Here is a 17,647-nt window from a genome sequence, read left to right as displayed (position 1 = left end):
ATCTTCTGTTATAAAATGTTTTCATTTTAGCTTATTTGGGTCTACTTCTGAAAAAATAAATCCCTTAATAGATGAATTCAGCTTTAACTTGAATTTTGCCTATGACATCGCACTTCTGTTTTATTTTTTTTAATGCAAAATCGGGCTAGCAGGCTACTAAATAAGATTATAACAAAATTACAAGCACACAATTATTGGATGACTGGTTCTTAGAGACAGTGGAGTCCAGTAACTAACATAATAAGTTTCATAAATGAAAAACTGCGTCAAAGCAATGCTAAACAAAGCAAGAGTCTACTCTATATATTTCAATAGATTTCTTTGTCAGCAAAAAAAAAAATAAAAAATCTTTTTTCTACTCAACATTTTCTATATGATAATATGGACTTGAGATCTACCTGACAACAACTTATACTGTTTTTGAATCAGAACTGGACACAACAGAATGAGACAACATATGTTCTGGAAGCTGAAAGTTGGGACGAGTGAAACCCACCCTTGTGGAGCACCACCAGAGAATGCTGACCATGTCCTTCAAAGCAACTATATGGAGAACTGTCTGATCTGGAAACCACTGCGCAGTTCATCTCAGATATAGGATTACTGATCTGAACCATCCAACATGTAAAATGAGAGCGAAGAAGAAAAACTTTTACTGTCTTCCCTCATCAACACTTATTCGTTATTTGTGGAACTCAAATAGTCTGCATCCAGCCCCTTCTGTTAGCGTCAAAAGATTATTTTAACCAAAAGTCTCTGTGTTTAAATCATCACCAACTTTGGGGATTCAAGTTTTATTTAAAACCTCTTCGTTTTTCTTTATTACTTCCCCTCACTATTGAGGCCAACCTGCGTTGGAATTCCGGATCAGATGGAGTTTTGAATTCAGAAATCCTTTAGTTGCAGAAACTAGTGAATTTTTTCCCATGTCCAAAAGATCTTTTAGACTTGATGGAAAACGCTTATGTATGTGTTATAATTAATAATTTTCAACGTATATTTTGTCCATGCTTAAAATGCACTGTCCATCATGTTGTTTCAGTGACTCAGCATTAAGCCAGTCAAAACCAAGGAGTACTTCTACAGATCCTGTAGAAAAGTTTCTGGCACAAAAATCCAGTAAAGAATTGGAAGAATTTGTTTTCAGTCAAGCTAAATCAAGGGTCAGTTTTGTTCTGGATATCTAATTGATTTATTCTAGTATTGTTCTTTAACCAGTTAGTCATTTTTAAATTAATTAATTTTGATAATTGTGATTATACAAGTAAAAAAGAATGGTAGGCCTAATGTTTTTATTTAATAACTATAAGAAAGAGGGAAATATTTTCAATAGACCAGTAGATGTAGGCTCTTACAGTATTACAAAGATAGTTTTGTAATCTATATTCACCATTTCTATTTTTAAAAATGGGAACAGTAGAAAGGAAAAAATGGTTTGAGTGCTGGGAAAAGTACCAAAAAGTCCTGAATGTGCCACCCCGTAGTGAAGAATGCCCAGGCCTGAACAATCTAATATATACAAAAGTTAGTCCTTCGTGCACTCTGATTTCTCTTTGGCTTTTCAATTCAATCTATATATATATTTCCACTATGCCCCCCAAACTCTGTTTATTTTTTTAATTACTTTTTTTGTGTAACCTTTAATCAATATACAGTACTGGTATTAGACACTGCATACATTTCTTCATACTGTAACACCAGTTTCAGGTCTAGAGAGAAAAAAAAAAGCATTTTCCAAAGGCCTCAATGGATGCCACTGCCACATTCCCGTTCAGGACTTATATGGGGCCTTTAGGGTATTTTAAATAGCTTAGTTCATAGTCTTTTTAACTATGGCACTGTATATGAATGAAAACAGTTCAACACTGCAGTTAATTCCATGTGTTCATGTCTTCAGGAAGATTATGTTTCACTTATAGCTGAGATGTTGATGATGTTACGACAACACGGAGGGAAGCCAAGTAAGTTCTAGCCCTCTAGCTAGTTTAGTTCTAAATAAACCTTTTTTATTGCCTGTGATATATTCAATAAATAACAGCTAGTAAGTCAAACAACTTGTGTAGTTGAGAATCAAGATATATATATCCACACTCTCTGATGACTCTCTCCCGTTACATCACTATGTTCATGAATACAATCATACCGCGTTGCACCAATTTAACTTCAGAGGTTACTAAAGGATATATAGGCCTACTAATGTTTATCAAGTGGAGAAACTTGCACTGGTATGTAATATCAACTAGATGAAGTAGTATATATCTTTCTGGAGATTTATTTAGCTTTTCAAGACTCACTTTATTCTGTACACCAGATACACTAGAAAGCTATTTATATATTTTTCCCCTGCCATAAATCATGAAGTAAGTAAAGAAATGCTCATTACAAAGCTTATATCAACTCGTCCTGTCTGTCTGTCTGGTAAAAAAGTTTGTACACGTTATTTCTCCCACACCCAATTTTGGATCAAGCGTAGATTTTGCACAATTATTTCTTTTAGCTGACAATACATGAATCAATAAAACAAACATTAACCAATTAGTTAATTAACTATTGGTAATGAATTATTTTGTTTGGTACAGTATCTCAAACAATGGCAAGAACTTGTACTTGACTGATAATGTGGTATAAATTGAATTAACCCCCCTATATACTTTGTAGGTTGCCACTTTAAAGTTTGAGACGCTAACAATAGTTAACTATAAAACCTTTTATTTTCATAAGCAATACACTGGCAGAGTGGTTAGTGTATTGGCTTGAGGAGGCTTTAGTCCTCAAGTTTGAATTAAGGTCATTCACATTTTTTTTAAATGCATTTAAAAAGCAATGACTTAGATATCTTTCTCGCCCTACCCTTTTCCAACTGGTCCAGACAAGTGATAAGCTACAAGCATGAAATCATGCTAAACAAAAACAAATGGTACAAATATTTGTAACTGCTCAAATTTATTGTTGTTAGCCTAGATCTTAACAAATACATGACATATCCAAACTAATTGATACAACTACGCTTAATATAAACTTTGTTGGTTTTTTGTTTACATTTTTTCTATGTTTTTCTTGTTTCATTTTATGTTTAGGGCTTGTCTACACTGGTATATATATATATATGTGTGTGTGTGTTAACTATCAACTAGTTACTATTAAACATGGTACTGATATTTGAGAAATGTGAGATTTTAATGTTGGATTAATGTAAAAAATTTTAAAAACATTTTCCCTTTGTTTAGTGGTAGATGCTGAAGTCCTTGCGGCTGCACCGCCAGAAGTGTTGGAGGCAGCAGGCATTCCATCAGACTTTCTTAATGGCCAGACCCATGAAGACAAACCTGAGACTGAGTGATATCATGGTCAACAAATGTAGACAATAGGGTTTGCTTTTGTGTCATTTCATTATGTTCCTTTTACCATCTTACAAGAATACCTTTTTTGTACCTTTCATCTTATTTTCTGAAGCTTGCAAACCGAGATGGAAGAATGATACTGGTACAATTCAAAGTTTGGCCTTATACTTTTGTGTGTGTGTGTGTGTGTACCAGGTAGTAGGCTTAGTTGTTTTTGTTTCTAGACATTTGATGAACAAAGGCTTATAGAAAGAATAGTTCTATTCATAAAGATTGCACTTGTGTTACTATTGATGTTACATTTTGTTTCTCCTTTGTGATATACCGTACTTGATTGTACATTCATTTTTGTATGCTTTCTGAACATGTAATTCATATAGTATTTTTATGTTAGTATGTTTTAATTCATATATTTTTATGTGTTTCATATTTTGTGCATTTTGCAATTTCTTTGAGGTTTTGATTCATTAGTACTTGCATAAGCTTAGTAGCTCTAATTTGGTATTACCTATGACTTACAAGAATTCATGTAATGTATTTTAATGTACCTCTCCTATATTACATATTAAGGAAATCATTTCAAATTGAAAACTTAAACAAGTTGACCATTTCATTACAACTAATTAATCTGCAAATCACTGGCATGAACAGCTTGAATGTTTTAATTATTTTCCTATATAAAAGATCATCTCCAATTTAAAAGAAAATAGATAACAACCATTCACACTGAAATGGCTAAATGCTTGACTATTTATGAAGATTTCTAGTGTCTGTAGAACATTTAAGTGTTAAAACAAAAACAAACTTTTAAATTGTCCATCATTCATACAACATTTGAATACATGAACAAAATCTAATCAAATACTCCGAAAGACACAAAGATAGAGGCACATTCCTCGTTCCATATGCTAGGACAAATTTGTACAAATGCTCCTTCTTCCCCAGTGCTATTAGAGCATGGAATGGGTTGCTTGAGCAGTGACTGGCAGAATTTAAATCATTGGTTAATATGCATGACGTGTAGGATGTAATCTTCTTTTTTGAAGTACCGGTAACGTCTATATTATATAAGATAAAATTTAAACAGAGGTATAAATTAGTGTTAATTTAAAACACTGTTAGCTACATTGATAACATTATAACTTTCAAATTCTACAGCTGGTACAACTAATTCAATTTCCACTTACCCTTAAGTAAAACAAGGCTCTAAATTGCTATTTTTCATTTTAAATTAAAGAAATTTTAAAATTCAAGAGGCATTGTCTGCTTTTTGTTTTGAGTACTGGTACTTTTTGTAATATCTTGACTGCTAAATTAACCTACATAGGACTTTTCATCACTGACTTTCATTTATTTAAATATGTAGATTTTATTTTCAAAGATAAATTGTATTATGATTAATTTTTTATTATTAATAACTTTATAGCTGGAGGTCCTCTTATAGAATATTATGTTGTCATTATTGGCTACTCTCAGTGGCACATTGACTGGTTATCTCATAGAGCACTTCAAGTAAAGCCTTTACTTCAGAGTAAATTTTAACTGAAAGTCTACAAAACCCATTCCTTTCAACTCAGCCTGAGGTTGAAATATACCGTACCAGTATAATAAAACTAGATTAAAACAAATGCAATTATTAAAGTTATTAATCGAAATTTTGTTGATAATTGGGAAAACAAATGTCACTAGTAAAATAATAATAAAAATAATAAATAATAATAAAAACTCAAGAGAAAAAAAAAAAGCAAACTAGTAAGATATTGGTATACATAATTGAAAACATGACTATTGGTAGGTACCTGTACATAAAACTGTACAATCCCAATGGTATACAGATATCACACTGTACAATCCCAGGTACGGTATACAGATATCACACTGTACAATCCCAGGTATACAGATATCACACTGCCAATACACTACTTCCCATCTTTTCCCCTTCTTAACTGACCATTCCACTCTTTGACAACTCTCTCTTCATGTGTAATATTGACATAGCTGGATGATATTTATAAAAACAAATATTTGCATTTGTAAATTTGTTTTCAATGGTTGTGGAAAAAATATTTTTGTTTTAGGGTGCTAACCTATGGTTTTTTATTTTCACTGACATATTAGGGAAGTATTTTCTGTATTTTATTCTTTAGAATATCAAAATGTGTTGTTAATGCATTTAGGATTAGATCTCTGATCCTTCAGTCTGTGCATGTGTTGGAAGAGAAAGGCTGTAAACAAATATTGCATGTTTTGTTCAAGTCTCTCAGAATTCTTCAAAATTAACATAAAAATGTGATGGTTGATGAGTGTTGACATGCCTAGTAAATGTGATGATGAGTGTTGAATTAGAAAATGTTAATAGATGTGTACATACAAAACTAATGCTTGAGCTGTGAAGACAAAATTATCTATCACTAGACTGGATCCTCAATGCTTGTTTAAAATTCTGTTTTTTTTTTCATATTACTTTATAATTATGCAAATTTTATAAAACATTAATAAATTAAATCATTTCTTGAGCAAAATGTTTTCTTATTTATTTAATGTTCAATGTGCAAATTTTGTATGACTAGTTTATGGCATTTTTCAGAAATGAAGACTATTATATCCTTTGGCAGATAGAGTTGAAATTGGGGACCATTAGGATGACTGTCACACGGCCAGGCAGCCAACCAATTGAAAAATTGGATAAGGCAAAGGTATATAGGGTATAAAGGTATATAAAGAAATTGATTATTTTTGTTGATCACAATATTTACCAGCAACTAAAAAAAAATATTAATTAACATTCAAAATTTATGTAAATAAAGGCTTCCTACAGGTATCTGATAGGCAGGTATTCTATTTTTGGTGAAAATGTCTATCCCCCTAAACTTATAAAAATTGCATTAGATGGACAATGTTTAAAATATAATTTTAAAATGTAGACAAAAATACTTTTCTCATAAGCTCCAAGTTAAGATAGAGATCTAGGAGTACTGATTTCCTAGACAAGTCAGCCACAGAAGCCACATAAATAATACATTACAAATAACCAAGTGAGATTCAATTTAAATCAAAATAAAACATGTACAATCTGTATGAAATAACAGTTCCATAGCAGGTTCCTTAGAGCTCATTTCTGTTTTGCCATATTAATCTTGCTTGCCAAGTCAAACTTCAGACTATTAACATTTTTTTTTAGAAGACTTCAGGTTACTTGATCTATCTGTGCATTCATACAAAACTATCACCCAATGACTGACAAATTTCAAACCATAGACGTGTTCCATAGTTCTATAACTACAATTGAGTGGTAACAATTTCATCAATGACACTAGTATAGTTCAATATATTTTGTGAGATATGCTACCATGAGCATTTTTACATTTTAATTTAAACCATGAGCCAATAAATGGATGTGAATGCAGAATGGTAGGGTGCTTGGCTTCAAACAGAAGGGTTTTCAAATTCAAATATGATCTCTTTAATTCTGGATGACTAGGGCATCACTGAAGTCCACTCAGCTCAAATAAGAAGGGGACATCACTTGAGGAAAGTAAAGGCCATTGGTCATTGTGCAAACAACAAACAAGATAATCTTGTCAACTCCGGGCCTTAAAAATGAGTTCCCAGTAACTACTAAATTCTACCTCTGAAAGAGGAACAAGTATTATCTGTTTCCCTCCCATTCCCTACCTGACAAGACAAAAGCTACTAAGAGACACAAAGACATAACAAAACAAAAAGTAAGATTTTGTTATTTTTATTTAAATAATATAATATATGACCACACATATGTGGGTACAATTGTGATAGATCAAAATCTACATGAATCACCAAAAAGGTGGAGGGAAGAAAGGGAAGGTCTGAACAAAGATTTAAAAAAAAAATTTTAAAATTTAAAATTCATGTCATAAATAACAGCTAAAGAGAGAACAAAAAAAAGTTGATTCACCTAACTACTTTTGACGATGGCATTCAGTAAGAAACACACACAGAAAAAACGACTACTACATGTTACTGTGGGGGGGAGGGAGCATGTCCACCTCACCAGTCAAAAAAGACAAAAAAGTTCTCAGTTTCTCAGTTGAGATGTTACTTGTTCATGGCAACTTTTACCTCAACTCTGTGACTCACACATACACAGCTTTCAAGTGCACATAAAGATTGAATAAATATGTCTCAATAAATTAAGAACTCATCCTGATATCAGATCTGCGCATGGATTCAAATAAAACTTTTCACAATTTTTCACCGATGGCTTGAATTCATAAACAATGCAAACATTTTGTGTATATCAACAGTACCGACATCTCAGGTGGTACCCGCTGTCAATTCAACTCTAATGCCAAGGACAAAAGTTCTTCATATCCTCTGTGTTACATTGACAAACAAATGTTCTATTTAAAAAAAAAAAGAATTATTAATCAATCATTTCAAAGCCAAAGAACTTTAAGCTCACCACAAAAATGTCTGATCAAAGTAGGTGCTTTCTAAGAAATGAAACAAGGATGGTTGAATAAAAGAAATTTGCTATTTACAAGTTGGATCTGAAATCTTAAAAATTTGATTGGATGGATTGATTCCAAATCATGGTATGCTAGTGTTATCTCTTATCCAGTGGATAACATTGCAACAACAGGCATATTGAATAGCCACAGGACAAAAGAAATAACTTACAAGAGATATCCATCGAAACAGCTATCACAAACAAAAAAATACTGAGTTTAGACAAAACCATTGTCTTTACATTCGGGTCTAACCACAGTGGATACTCTGAGCCACTTGACAACTGACCATCATTACTGATATTCCACTGTGTTTTTTTTTTTTCAAAATAATTTTTTAGTATGGGGCATAAAGCCCCCAGAGATTCATGTCAGGAAATGACATGCAAAGCAGCAGACTTTATACCTTATTACTATTTGATAAATTAAGGTGGTAGATTTTTGTGTGTACCTTCTTTAAATATGTCCATAACCAGCCAGTTGAATGGAGGTGTAAGGGTGCAAAGAAATAAACCAATACACTGCTAAGTTAAGTGTGAACAGGTGAACAACTCTATCTCACAGCGTTATCTTTGACTAGTTACATCAACCAGTAGACATGGGGCTTACTCAAGTGAAAGCATCTACATAGCAGATCTTTGCTGCTGCCAAAATACATTCAATTCTATCAAAATTATCAAAGTTTCAAAACTAATGCCAGTCAACATGTTAAAAACAACAACAAAAAACGCACACACATTTTCTTGATTTTGCATTTTTTTAAAATTTAAAGTGATAATTAAACGAAGAAAAAAAAACGTCTTTTAAAAGAACATTTTTAATTGAAATAGATAAAAAAAAACTTTTAAGAAATGTAAAAAAGAAATATTTTCTACATCAAATTTTGCAAACATGAACATGACTGAGGGGCTCAAGTTGATGTCAGCTGACAATGTAATGTATGATGATGGACGCTAAGATCGAAGAATATTCCAATGTATTGTATCACACACAGGCCAAAAAAAAAAAAAATACAGATAGTCAACTTTCATCATGGCAATACGTTCTTTGTGATCATGTAACAGGCTAATTTCACATTCAGCATTTAACTCACAATGTTTCATTCCTTCGTTTAATCATTGTTATTAATGGCACTGCTGGTAATAGAATCAAATAGCAGATAGTTTTCAGTGAATTTCCTGTGATGTCTAAGAAATTTCTCTTTCATTAAGTAAATTTTAATTTAGTCTTGACATCAATTTAAAAAAAAGATAAAAAGGTCAAAGTAAAAGTAGATCTATATGTCAAAAAAAATTATCAATATACACAGCATTCACTTTGTATATGTGGGAGTTCAAAAAACTTTTAACACTGACCCTGATATAAAAAAAAAATTGCCAACAATTTTTCTCCTCTGCTCACTGACACTTATAACAACTAGAACCAGGACTTGTCCATGAGGGCTACATGTAAAGAAGACAATAGTCTGTTTTAGTTGTACCTTCTGTAAGTTTCATCCTTTAAAACCGGCACTGGAAAAACGCGAGGAAAGAAAAAGTGCAAATGTTTGGCATAAAAAATTGTGAATACATCAAATACAATTTCTACGAGACATGCTGAAGCATTGTAAAACTTTTTTTTTTTAAATGGGCAAAATACTTTCTCGGTTCAAATCACATTTTTAAGCATATGAAGCATAGCTACTGCTTTTGTTGAAACCAGCCATAACATATGCAAAGTACTGTACCAACAAAAAAAAAACATTATGCATTTTGGTATGAATTTTGATTATTTTTAGCAGTCTTCATAGAATAAAGTTTTATTCTTTGTTTTTATCAGAGGAACAGCTTTTTAGAACAATATAATTTTTTTTTGGGGAAATATTTTATTTTATCTAGCAAACTAACAAAAGTTTTGAATAAACTCAACTGGGCAAAAATATCATTATGTATTGAAGTATCCATCTGTGCAAATGTATATCTTAAAAGTTACCTCAACAAATGGAACATTCTTAAACCTTTAACTATTCTAAAAGACTACTTGGTAGTAATATGAATTCTTTGTCAGAAGAATAATAAGAAAAAAAAACACTTAATCTTAGTTACTTTAGCGCTTTATTAACATTCATGAAATATATTTGGTAGGCAATCCCTGGCATATTTCCTCGTATTCACTGCATGTAACCCAAACAGCTCATTTTAAAACTACATTACACACACATACACACACACATTGATATAAAAAAACAAAACCCACAATGGTTGATTGCTATGCACTTTTCTCTACTCTAAAATAAAAAATGTTAAATAATAAAAAAAAAGCCTTGATTCTGCTGGGAGAGAAGTAAATACAGCACAGAACCTGATCATGAGGAGGGGGGATTGGTGGTGGAGCCAGACCACTGCCTTCTTTCTGCACTATTTTCTCTCTCAACTTCAGCGCACACACGGCATTGCAGCAGCACTTGCAGCAGCGCCCGCAGCAGCAACAGCAAGGACCTTATTTTTAGGGTGGGATCAAGAAGGGATGGGTGAAGGACACTGTAAGAGGGCTGGGTAACCCCATACAACAAGCTGACCATGTTTCACAGTGTCGAAGCATAGTCCAGCAAATCTAACTTTCTTGACTAAGTTTCTAATTTCAATGTTACCTTCTATTATCTTATAAAATTTTTATCAGCTTTTGTTTTTTTTTGTCCAAAATAATTTTTGTTTTTCACTACAAAGTCTGATCATAGAATTAAAAAAAATTGTTTTGAAAATCTTGAGACCACTTGTGTTCACTTCCTGCTGTTTCCTTCCTCAAAAGAATCCTGGGTAATCTGAAAGTAGGATGGATAAAAGACGGTCACCATCCGCAGGAAGTGCTGTGGCCAGCAACATACTTTTTGTTAGTACAAATGTGTGACTGGAAGATGAATGGTATCTAAGATGACCACTTCAGGGAGGAGTTAGAAATAAAAGAGCAAGCCAGGGGAAGGGAGGAGGAAGACAGACAACGTGAAGGGGTGGGCAAAGAGGGAAGGTTGCAAGCTTATCCATCACCACTGTAGTCTGGGGGAGGCTGTAGACTAGAGCCAGGGTACAAGAGATAGACCAAAAGTGTACACTAATAAAAGAATGAACTCACAGAGGAAATGGAAGCAGAAAAGTTGTTCAACTCTTTGAGAACAAATCTGTACACACTGAAGTCTTTGATAATCAGTTAGCTCCCTGCACTATTTATACATTAATAAGTCAGCTGATTGGATTTTATTTTTCTAGCAGGGAAATTTATATTGGTCTTATATACTTCTGTACATAATTGAAACTATAATTACCGGTACCAGTAGTTTATATATTTTATAAGTCTACTATCAGGAGTGCCTATAATTTTTCTTGACACAAAAAATATTCTCTTAGTTTTGAAGTTCAGTGCAAATATTGTTCCACTTTGGGTTATTAAGGGAAGGCCTGCATCAATGTCTGGGCAGACAGCCGCAGCTGAGCAAATATTCTTGTTTTCAATCTTTAAGCATTGTATCCAGCTTCATAGTTTGATGTAATTGAATATATCATTTTTTAAAATCAATTTTCAATTACTTGCAACTGGTGTAAATTACTTTGTACTGGTGTATGCTGCCAGATTGTATTGCAAACAAAAATATTGAAGCAATGCCAAGAGTAAATAAAACATATCAAAGGCAGAAAGTCAGCAAGCACACAGACACTGCAATCTCAACTAGTGCAACTCTTTACACAAGATAAAGGTGGGGGATTTGAGCTAACCAAATAGAAATAGTAATAAGGGGAACAATACAAATAAAATTGTCAAATTATGGTGGCAGTAAAACAATGAGCTCTAGCAATTCTCTTTAAATTATAGACTTCATAAGTCAACTTAATAAAACTTCATAAGTCAGCTTAATTAGACTTCATAAGTCAACTTAATGAGACTCATAAGTCAACTTAATGAGTTAGAATGAATCTCAAAGAATTTTAATGTCAGTGGTGTATTGCCTACTACACCAAATTAATATATTAATATTACCGAGTTCATTGATGATTGAAATATTTGTTGTTAACAGAGGAAACGTGATAATATAAATTAGTACAAAGCTTACATTAGTTTCTACGGCAAGAAGAGCTCAAAGTTAGATTCACAAAATAATAACTTTCAGTATTGAAAACATAACATCATTCACTGAGAATTGAATGTGTGACTACACAAGTGTTGGACACAGCAATAAGTCAATAAAACATTTGTGGACAAAAAGCATGATGAAATGTGTCATGAGTAGGACAATCAAAGTTTCTGTCATGATGACTTCACAACACTTACACACACACACAATTATAATAACACTATTCAACTCCAACATAGAATGAATGTCTGATCTATATAGCGAACAGTGGTGCATTACCAAGGTCTAGCTTTATATGTTTTGTGATGTCAATATTTGGTGGTTTAGATACATCTGCATGGATTTAGCCAGGCTGTAAATTTGTAATATTTGTTAGCCATTTACCCAGTTATAGGGGGCAAAACAAACATGCAGGAAACAAAAGCAAGAAGGTCATCATGACCAGAGTGTGTTTAAATTAGAATGTAACCAGGACCAAGAGGTTGGAGGTTATGAAGTCAGGAAAAAAAAATTATGCAAAGTAAACAAAAAGAAAGTACTTGTGTGACATTGCAAATGCCTATTAAAAACAAGGTCTGCCAACTGTGAAAACTTTTTTTTTTATTAAGTTTTATTTTGTAACTCCTTATTTTCTTGCACTCAAATGGATTATTTGGTGATTCTTCTTTTGATAACCAATAAGAGTCTTGTTCTGAAATTAACTACATTATTTCTTATATTACTATAACTCTATAAGATAGTATTGAGGACAAATCAAACAAAGGTATGCTGTTTTTGTTTCTTTTAGTACGTTTAACAATCTTTTTAGGTAACCTTTTAAAATTAGTTGTTTTTTTCCTGTACTGTTTTTATTTTTGAAAACCATCATATTTCTAACTAGAATCCTTAAGTCTCTCCCCCCTTCCCAAAAAAAAATTTAACATAAAAAAAAAAAAAAAAGCCTTTTGTGTTTTTTTTTTTAATACATTGTAACTCATTTTCAAGTTTTAACTCCAGTAGAATTAAGTAATATAAAAAAAAAAAGTATAGTTGGCAGGCCCATAAAAAAAAATGAAGAATAAATATACAAGAATGAAATTAATGAAGCTACACTTGTCAAAAGGAAAGCTTCCATGTGTCTTGCTTGGGAAGGAATCAAAATGTTATTAAACTAATGGCTTTTAGAGATACAAAAAAAAAGGTAATATTGTTAGAATGGTTACCTTCACAAAACTTGATGCTGCAAGCTAAGATTTAACTGTGGCAAAAAAAAATAGGAAAAAGAAGGGGTCAAACACACAAAACATCTGCATAGCAATTTCAAACTAAACAAAAACCAAACAAAAACAAACAACAAAAAAAAACATAATTAGTTTTGTAATTCATTCCATATTATCAACAAACTAAAGCATCCAAAGTGCACAAAAATGCTTAATTTGTCATCCTTCAATTCCACTGTATGTGTTCAATCAGTCAATTCTTATTAGGGCAGCATTCAATTTAAAAAAATCAAACTGTGAGACGTTACTCAAAACATCTTGAAATATTTACAATTCACAACAAACAGAAGAATGTGACTAATTTGGCAATGCTAATCACTTGAATAAGATGTGTTCTGTTGAAATGCATGATCTCATAGCTTTATGCCAAGTTTGTAGGTTATATTTTGTTTGGAGCAAGTGTTTTCTGTGTGATCTGTTATTTGCATTATTACATTTGATGTTTAGGACATTAAGGTTTGTAAAAACACTCAGTAGGATGATTGGTTGTTGCTGATGTTCCACCATGCCTTGCAGTACCAGACTTTCTAATACTGCATTGGTATCACTACTTTGGAAAGTAGATTTTCTAAAACTGTGTATACATAGTTCAATATCCATAATTCTTGTTATTCGTCCAACCAATCTTTACCGGATTACTGACATATATTTTACTAAGTTGTCAATCAGAGTTTTTTCCCCCCATGTTTCTAAACATTTATTGATACAAACACTATTGTTAGACTAATTAGACTATTTGTACATGATGTTAGTAGCACCAGGATCTCACACATCTATCTAAGTACACACATACACATCAGCAGTGTGGGTCATGGAGGTAGGGAAAAGGTCAACTTGAAGACACTCCAAGCAATTTTTTTAAAAAGACATTTTATTTTCAATCGTTGAGTCAAAATAAAGCACAATTCAAATGCAAGACAAATATTTCTATTGTGATCTTTTAAGTCAATTGTGCCTGTCTTTTGTTTGTTTTTCATTAAATAATTGCAGTTTAAAAAAAAAAAAACACTTAGAAATGTTCCCACAGAATGAAGTGAGACAAAAAAACATATAAAAAAAAATAACATCAATATATAAATAGCTTCAGTCTTGACATAAGTGAAAAAAACTGTTTAATCCAAACTTTTAAGATCAGAGTACATACACATACAATGAATAATGAAATTTAAAACATTTTTTAAAATTCTCCCTCACTCAAGAAATCTGGTCACAATTATGATTTTTATCCTAACTGGGCTTTTAGAAATCCTGCAAGTGTGATTATTAAAAATTAGAAATGAATAATTATTATTTGTAATTGAAAAATAAAAAAGGTTTTTGAAAATTGACATAAGCAAACAAAAAAAAAATGTAGACAATTAAAATGGCTTAGTTATGGTGGAATGTATTCAAATTTTGAAAAACAATTTACTCATGAGCAAGGTGGGAAGGTTTCTAAGGTAAATCAAGAGCAGGTACTGAGCTAAAGCCAAACTATTCTAGACAACACTCTGGAGGTTAAATCAATGGCATTAAACTATGCAATGTCACTATATTGTTAATGCAACTAAAAACCAAGCTGTTGTACTGTTTTTGTTTCTTTTCTAAACCATTGGAAAACTCCATACATAATGAATAGGTTTAAACAAAATGGAATTAGTTTTAATATAAAAAAAAACAACATGGACAATAGTCTTAGCACTAAATCTACACACACATACAATTCAGTTGAATCAATTTATTGTGTGTGTGTTTGGCATGCACAACTTTTGTCTGACTTGGTCCATCAGTTGGACACAAATGTTTGTGAGCATTCAAGTCCAATAGTTGAACAGTTAAATAAGACTTGTTTCCTCATGTGTTGTCAGTTGCTTGTATTCAAGTTATATTACATAGGTGCAGACTAATGCCCTGGGAACTAGGTCAAATCACTGCACATGCCAAACATACAGATGATGATCAGACAGGAATACATGTCCTAAAACTTGCTTTCAAATTTTCACAAACATAAAAAAATGGAATCAATGCAGGAGCACAGAATGCACAAACAACTTTGATTTTGAATGTCAAGTTGAATCAACAAGGTCAAAGTATCAAGTTGAATCAACAAGGTCAAAGTGCCAAGTTGAATCAACAAGGTCAATGTTATTGCTAACTAGGATCTAACATTCATACTAATAGATTGGTGACCAAAAACAAAAAAAGCTTATAGATCTTAAGGTGTTGTGTGTGTGTGTGTTATGTTCTAGTCCTAAAATGATTCCGTCATGTAATTGTGTCTTCTCAAATGAAGAACATAGTTCATGCAACATTCAATGTTGCTTCAAAGTATGGAATGGCCAGCTTTAATTAAAAAAAACATTAAATCAATTTTCAAGTTATTTTTATTTTCAAGTATATTTGATAAAAATGGTTGTTTTATTATAACTTTTTAAAGAATCATCCATGGAATTATACAACTGTAGACAAATGTTCAAAGAGAAATGTCAAAGACAAACATCAAGAAAAGTATTAAAAAGGGCATCAGAATTATTACATTAAGAGAAAAACAAAGTGATGTTAAATGACTTTAAAAAAAAAAAAAAGATTGGCCTTCCAGTAAAAAAAAAATGTGGTTTAAAAAAAAAAAAGAAGTATGTTATCTACAAATAATGGAATGATGTCAGTTGTGATGTATAATACTTCAGTGATTCCTTTATATGTTTACATTTAGTCCACTAAAACAATATCATAATTCTCAACAGTGACGTCAGGGACAGAACTAAACAAACAAATTATGTATTCAAAGTTGTGAAACACAAAACAAACTGTAAAGACAGATGGCATTTTTCAGCTGCTCTCAAATCTGTTCTTGTACTGTTTCAATTAAAATCATTGGGAGATCAAAGGACATACAAAAAAAAAAAAGCTAAACTGGCAGAAAGATCAATAATTTAAAGTGGGCAGAGCAAAGCTAGCTCCTTAATGAAACTATTCTATCTTTCAAAAGTTGACCCCTAATGGTAGGGAAAGAGAGAAGAAGGAGATTCCATCAATCTGGGTTCAGGTCAAAATTTCAAACTCACAAAAAAAAAAAAAAAAAAAAAAAAATTACAAAACAAGCCAAAAAAAAAAAAAGTCAATGTCATGCAAGTCTGGCCCATCAGAAGAAGGTGACTGTACACAGCAATTCATCTCAAGAGCACTACAAGTTATTTCTAAGGACTAGATAAATCTATTTAAATGTCAGTCACTGGTGAGATGAAGAATGCCACACATTTTTGGGTGTGTGTGACAAATTTAGATGTAACATTAAAAAAATAAAATTGCTTTTAACATAATTAAGATCAGAGTTATTCATTCCAATAAAAACATTGTATTAAAAAAATAAAAAAAAAAAGAACCAAACAAACACATTTATCAAAGAAGCAACCATAAGGAAAACCAAATCCAATTGGCTATAAATAAGGACATGTCATTTCACACTCCTTCTAAGTATCCATTCAGTGATTTCACTACAATTTCTGAGTCATTCCATTGGGCTATTCACAAATTTCACTAGGAAAGGCTAACAAGGTACTTCATTCAAGTCCCACAAAGGGAACAGCTTAACATTTGGTACGCCAAACCACTATGTTTAGCTTATGGAGTCAATCAATGGTAGCAACCATGAAACCTCAGTGTGAATCAATGGTGTTGGGGCAGTTAGAGTGCACTAGGGTTTATCATGGTCACATACAGCCAGCCAGTATAAGCCCCCAAGACCAACACACACCAATGACACGAGTACAGTGGATTTTTACCGTCAGCAAATTTGCGAGCTACAAACTTGAGAGTCTCATCGAGGAGGATGACAGGGATGGATATCTTCATCACAGCAACCCACTCTTCCAGGTTGAGTGGAGTAATTTGAAAGATCACCTGCAACATAACAAAGCACAAGTTTCAAAATGTACATGTATCCTCATGACCACACATAAACATGATTAAACTGTTCATCATTATTAAAGAAAAACAATAATGGAAGTTTTGAAGACAAGCAAATATTTGAATACAGCTCTAATCTAAATCTAAATGATCTCATTCACTGGCCTCCTTCAGTTGTAGAACGACTATGTTTCATCTCGAACAAGTGAGATGAAAGCCTGGGCATTGTTTATGTTTGGAACAATCGCCCACACAGCAGTTCCCCCATTTCCGTGCAGCTGATGTGACCAAAGGAACGGAATATCTGATACAGTTTTGGATCAGTAGCGCCGCAGGTTCTGTCAGGCTGTAGCACAGTGTGCCGCAATCTGCCTAAGGGTCACCAGCTCCTGATTTTTCCTCAGAATTGTCTCCCGAAGCCTTTCCCGTGTTTGGGTATAGCCGCAAGGCAGCGGAGTTTTCCTTCTCCTTACCTAAATGATCTAATTGTTTTGTAAAGGGTCAATCTCTTATTCAAAGCCTCAAGAAAAAAAAATTTCTGTTAAAAAAAACAATTTAAAAATTCATTAATTT

At 32.4% G+C, this 17,647-nt stretch overlaps 2 protein-coding genes across 8 annotated transcripts in view; one reads left to right on the top strand and one right to left on the bottom strand.

Annotated features, from left to right (window-relative positions):
• LOC106071843 (mediator of RNA polymerase II transcription subunit 15-like) overlaps nucleotides 1-5,621 on the top strand; it is a 36,852-nt gene extending 31,231 nt beyond the window's left edge. For all 3 annotated transcript variants that reach the window (XM_013232027.2, XM_013232029.2, XM_013232028.2), the window contains exons 3-5: nucleotides 1,043-1,163; nucleotides 1,898-1,961; nucleotides 3,228-5,621. In XM_013232027.2, the coding sequence (XP_013087481.2) occupies nucleotides 1,043-1,163; nucleotides 1,898-1,961; nucleotides 3,228-3,340 (298 nt within the window). In that variant the 3' untranslated portion in view covers nucleotides 3,341-5,621. The remainder of the gene's footprint in view (nucleotides 1-1,042; nucleotides 1,164-1,897; nucleotides 1,962-3,227) is intronic.
• Nucleotides 5,622-7,067: 1,446 nt separating this feature from the next.
• LOC106071841 (sarcoplasmic/endoplasmic reticulum calcium ATPase 1-like) overlaps nucleotides 7,068-17,647 on the bottom strand; it is a 52,810-nt gene continuing 42,230 nt past the window's right edge. For 2 of the 5 annotated variants that reach the window (XM_056005853.1, XM_056005852.1), the window contains exons 25-26: nucleotides 16,951-17,068; nucleotides 7,068-9,339 (exon numbers count right to left, since the gene is read on the bottom strand). In XM_056005853.1, coding sequence (XP_055861828.1) covers nucleotides 9,299-9,339; nucleotides 16,951-17,068 — 159 coding nt within the window. In that variant the 3' untranslated portion in view covers nucleotides 7,068-9,298. Of the gene's footprint in view, nucleotides 10,629-13,132; nucleotides 13,168-16,950; nucleotides 17,069-17,647 lie in introns of all 5 variants that reach the window. The other 3 variants (XM_056005856.1, XM_056005857.1, XM_056005855.1) reach the window with 3 other exon arrangements.

Source organism: Biomphalaria glabrata, chromosome 12 (genome assembly GCF_947242115.1).
Source record: "Biomphalaria glabrata chromosome 12, xgBioGlab47.1, whole genome shotgun sequence".
Lineage (NCBI taxonomy): Eukaryota > Metazoa > Mollusca > Gastropoda > Planorbidae > Biomphalaria > Biomphalaria glabrata.
The sequence above is the reverse complement of the archived record's forward strand: the minus strand, read 5'-3'. Positions and strand labels throughout refer to the sequence as shown.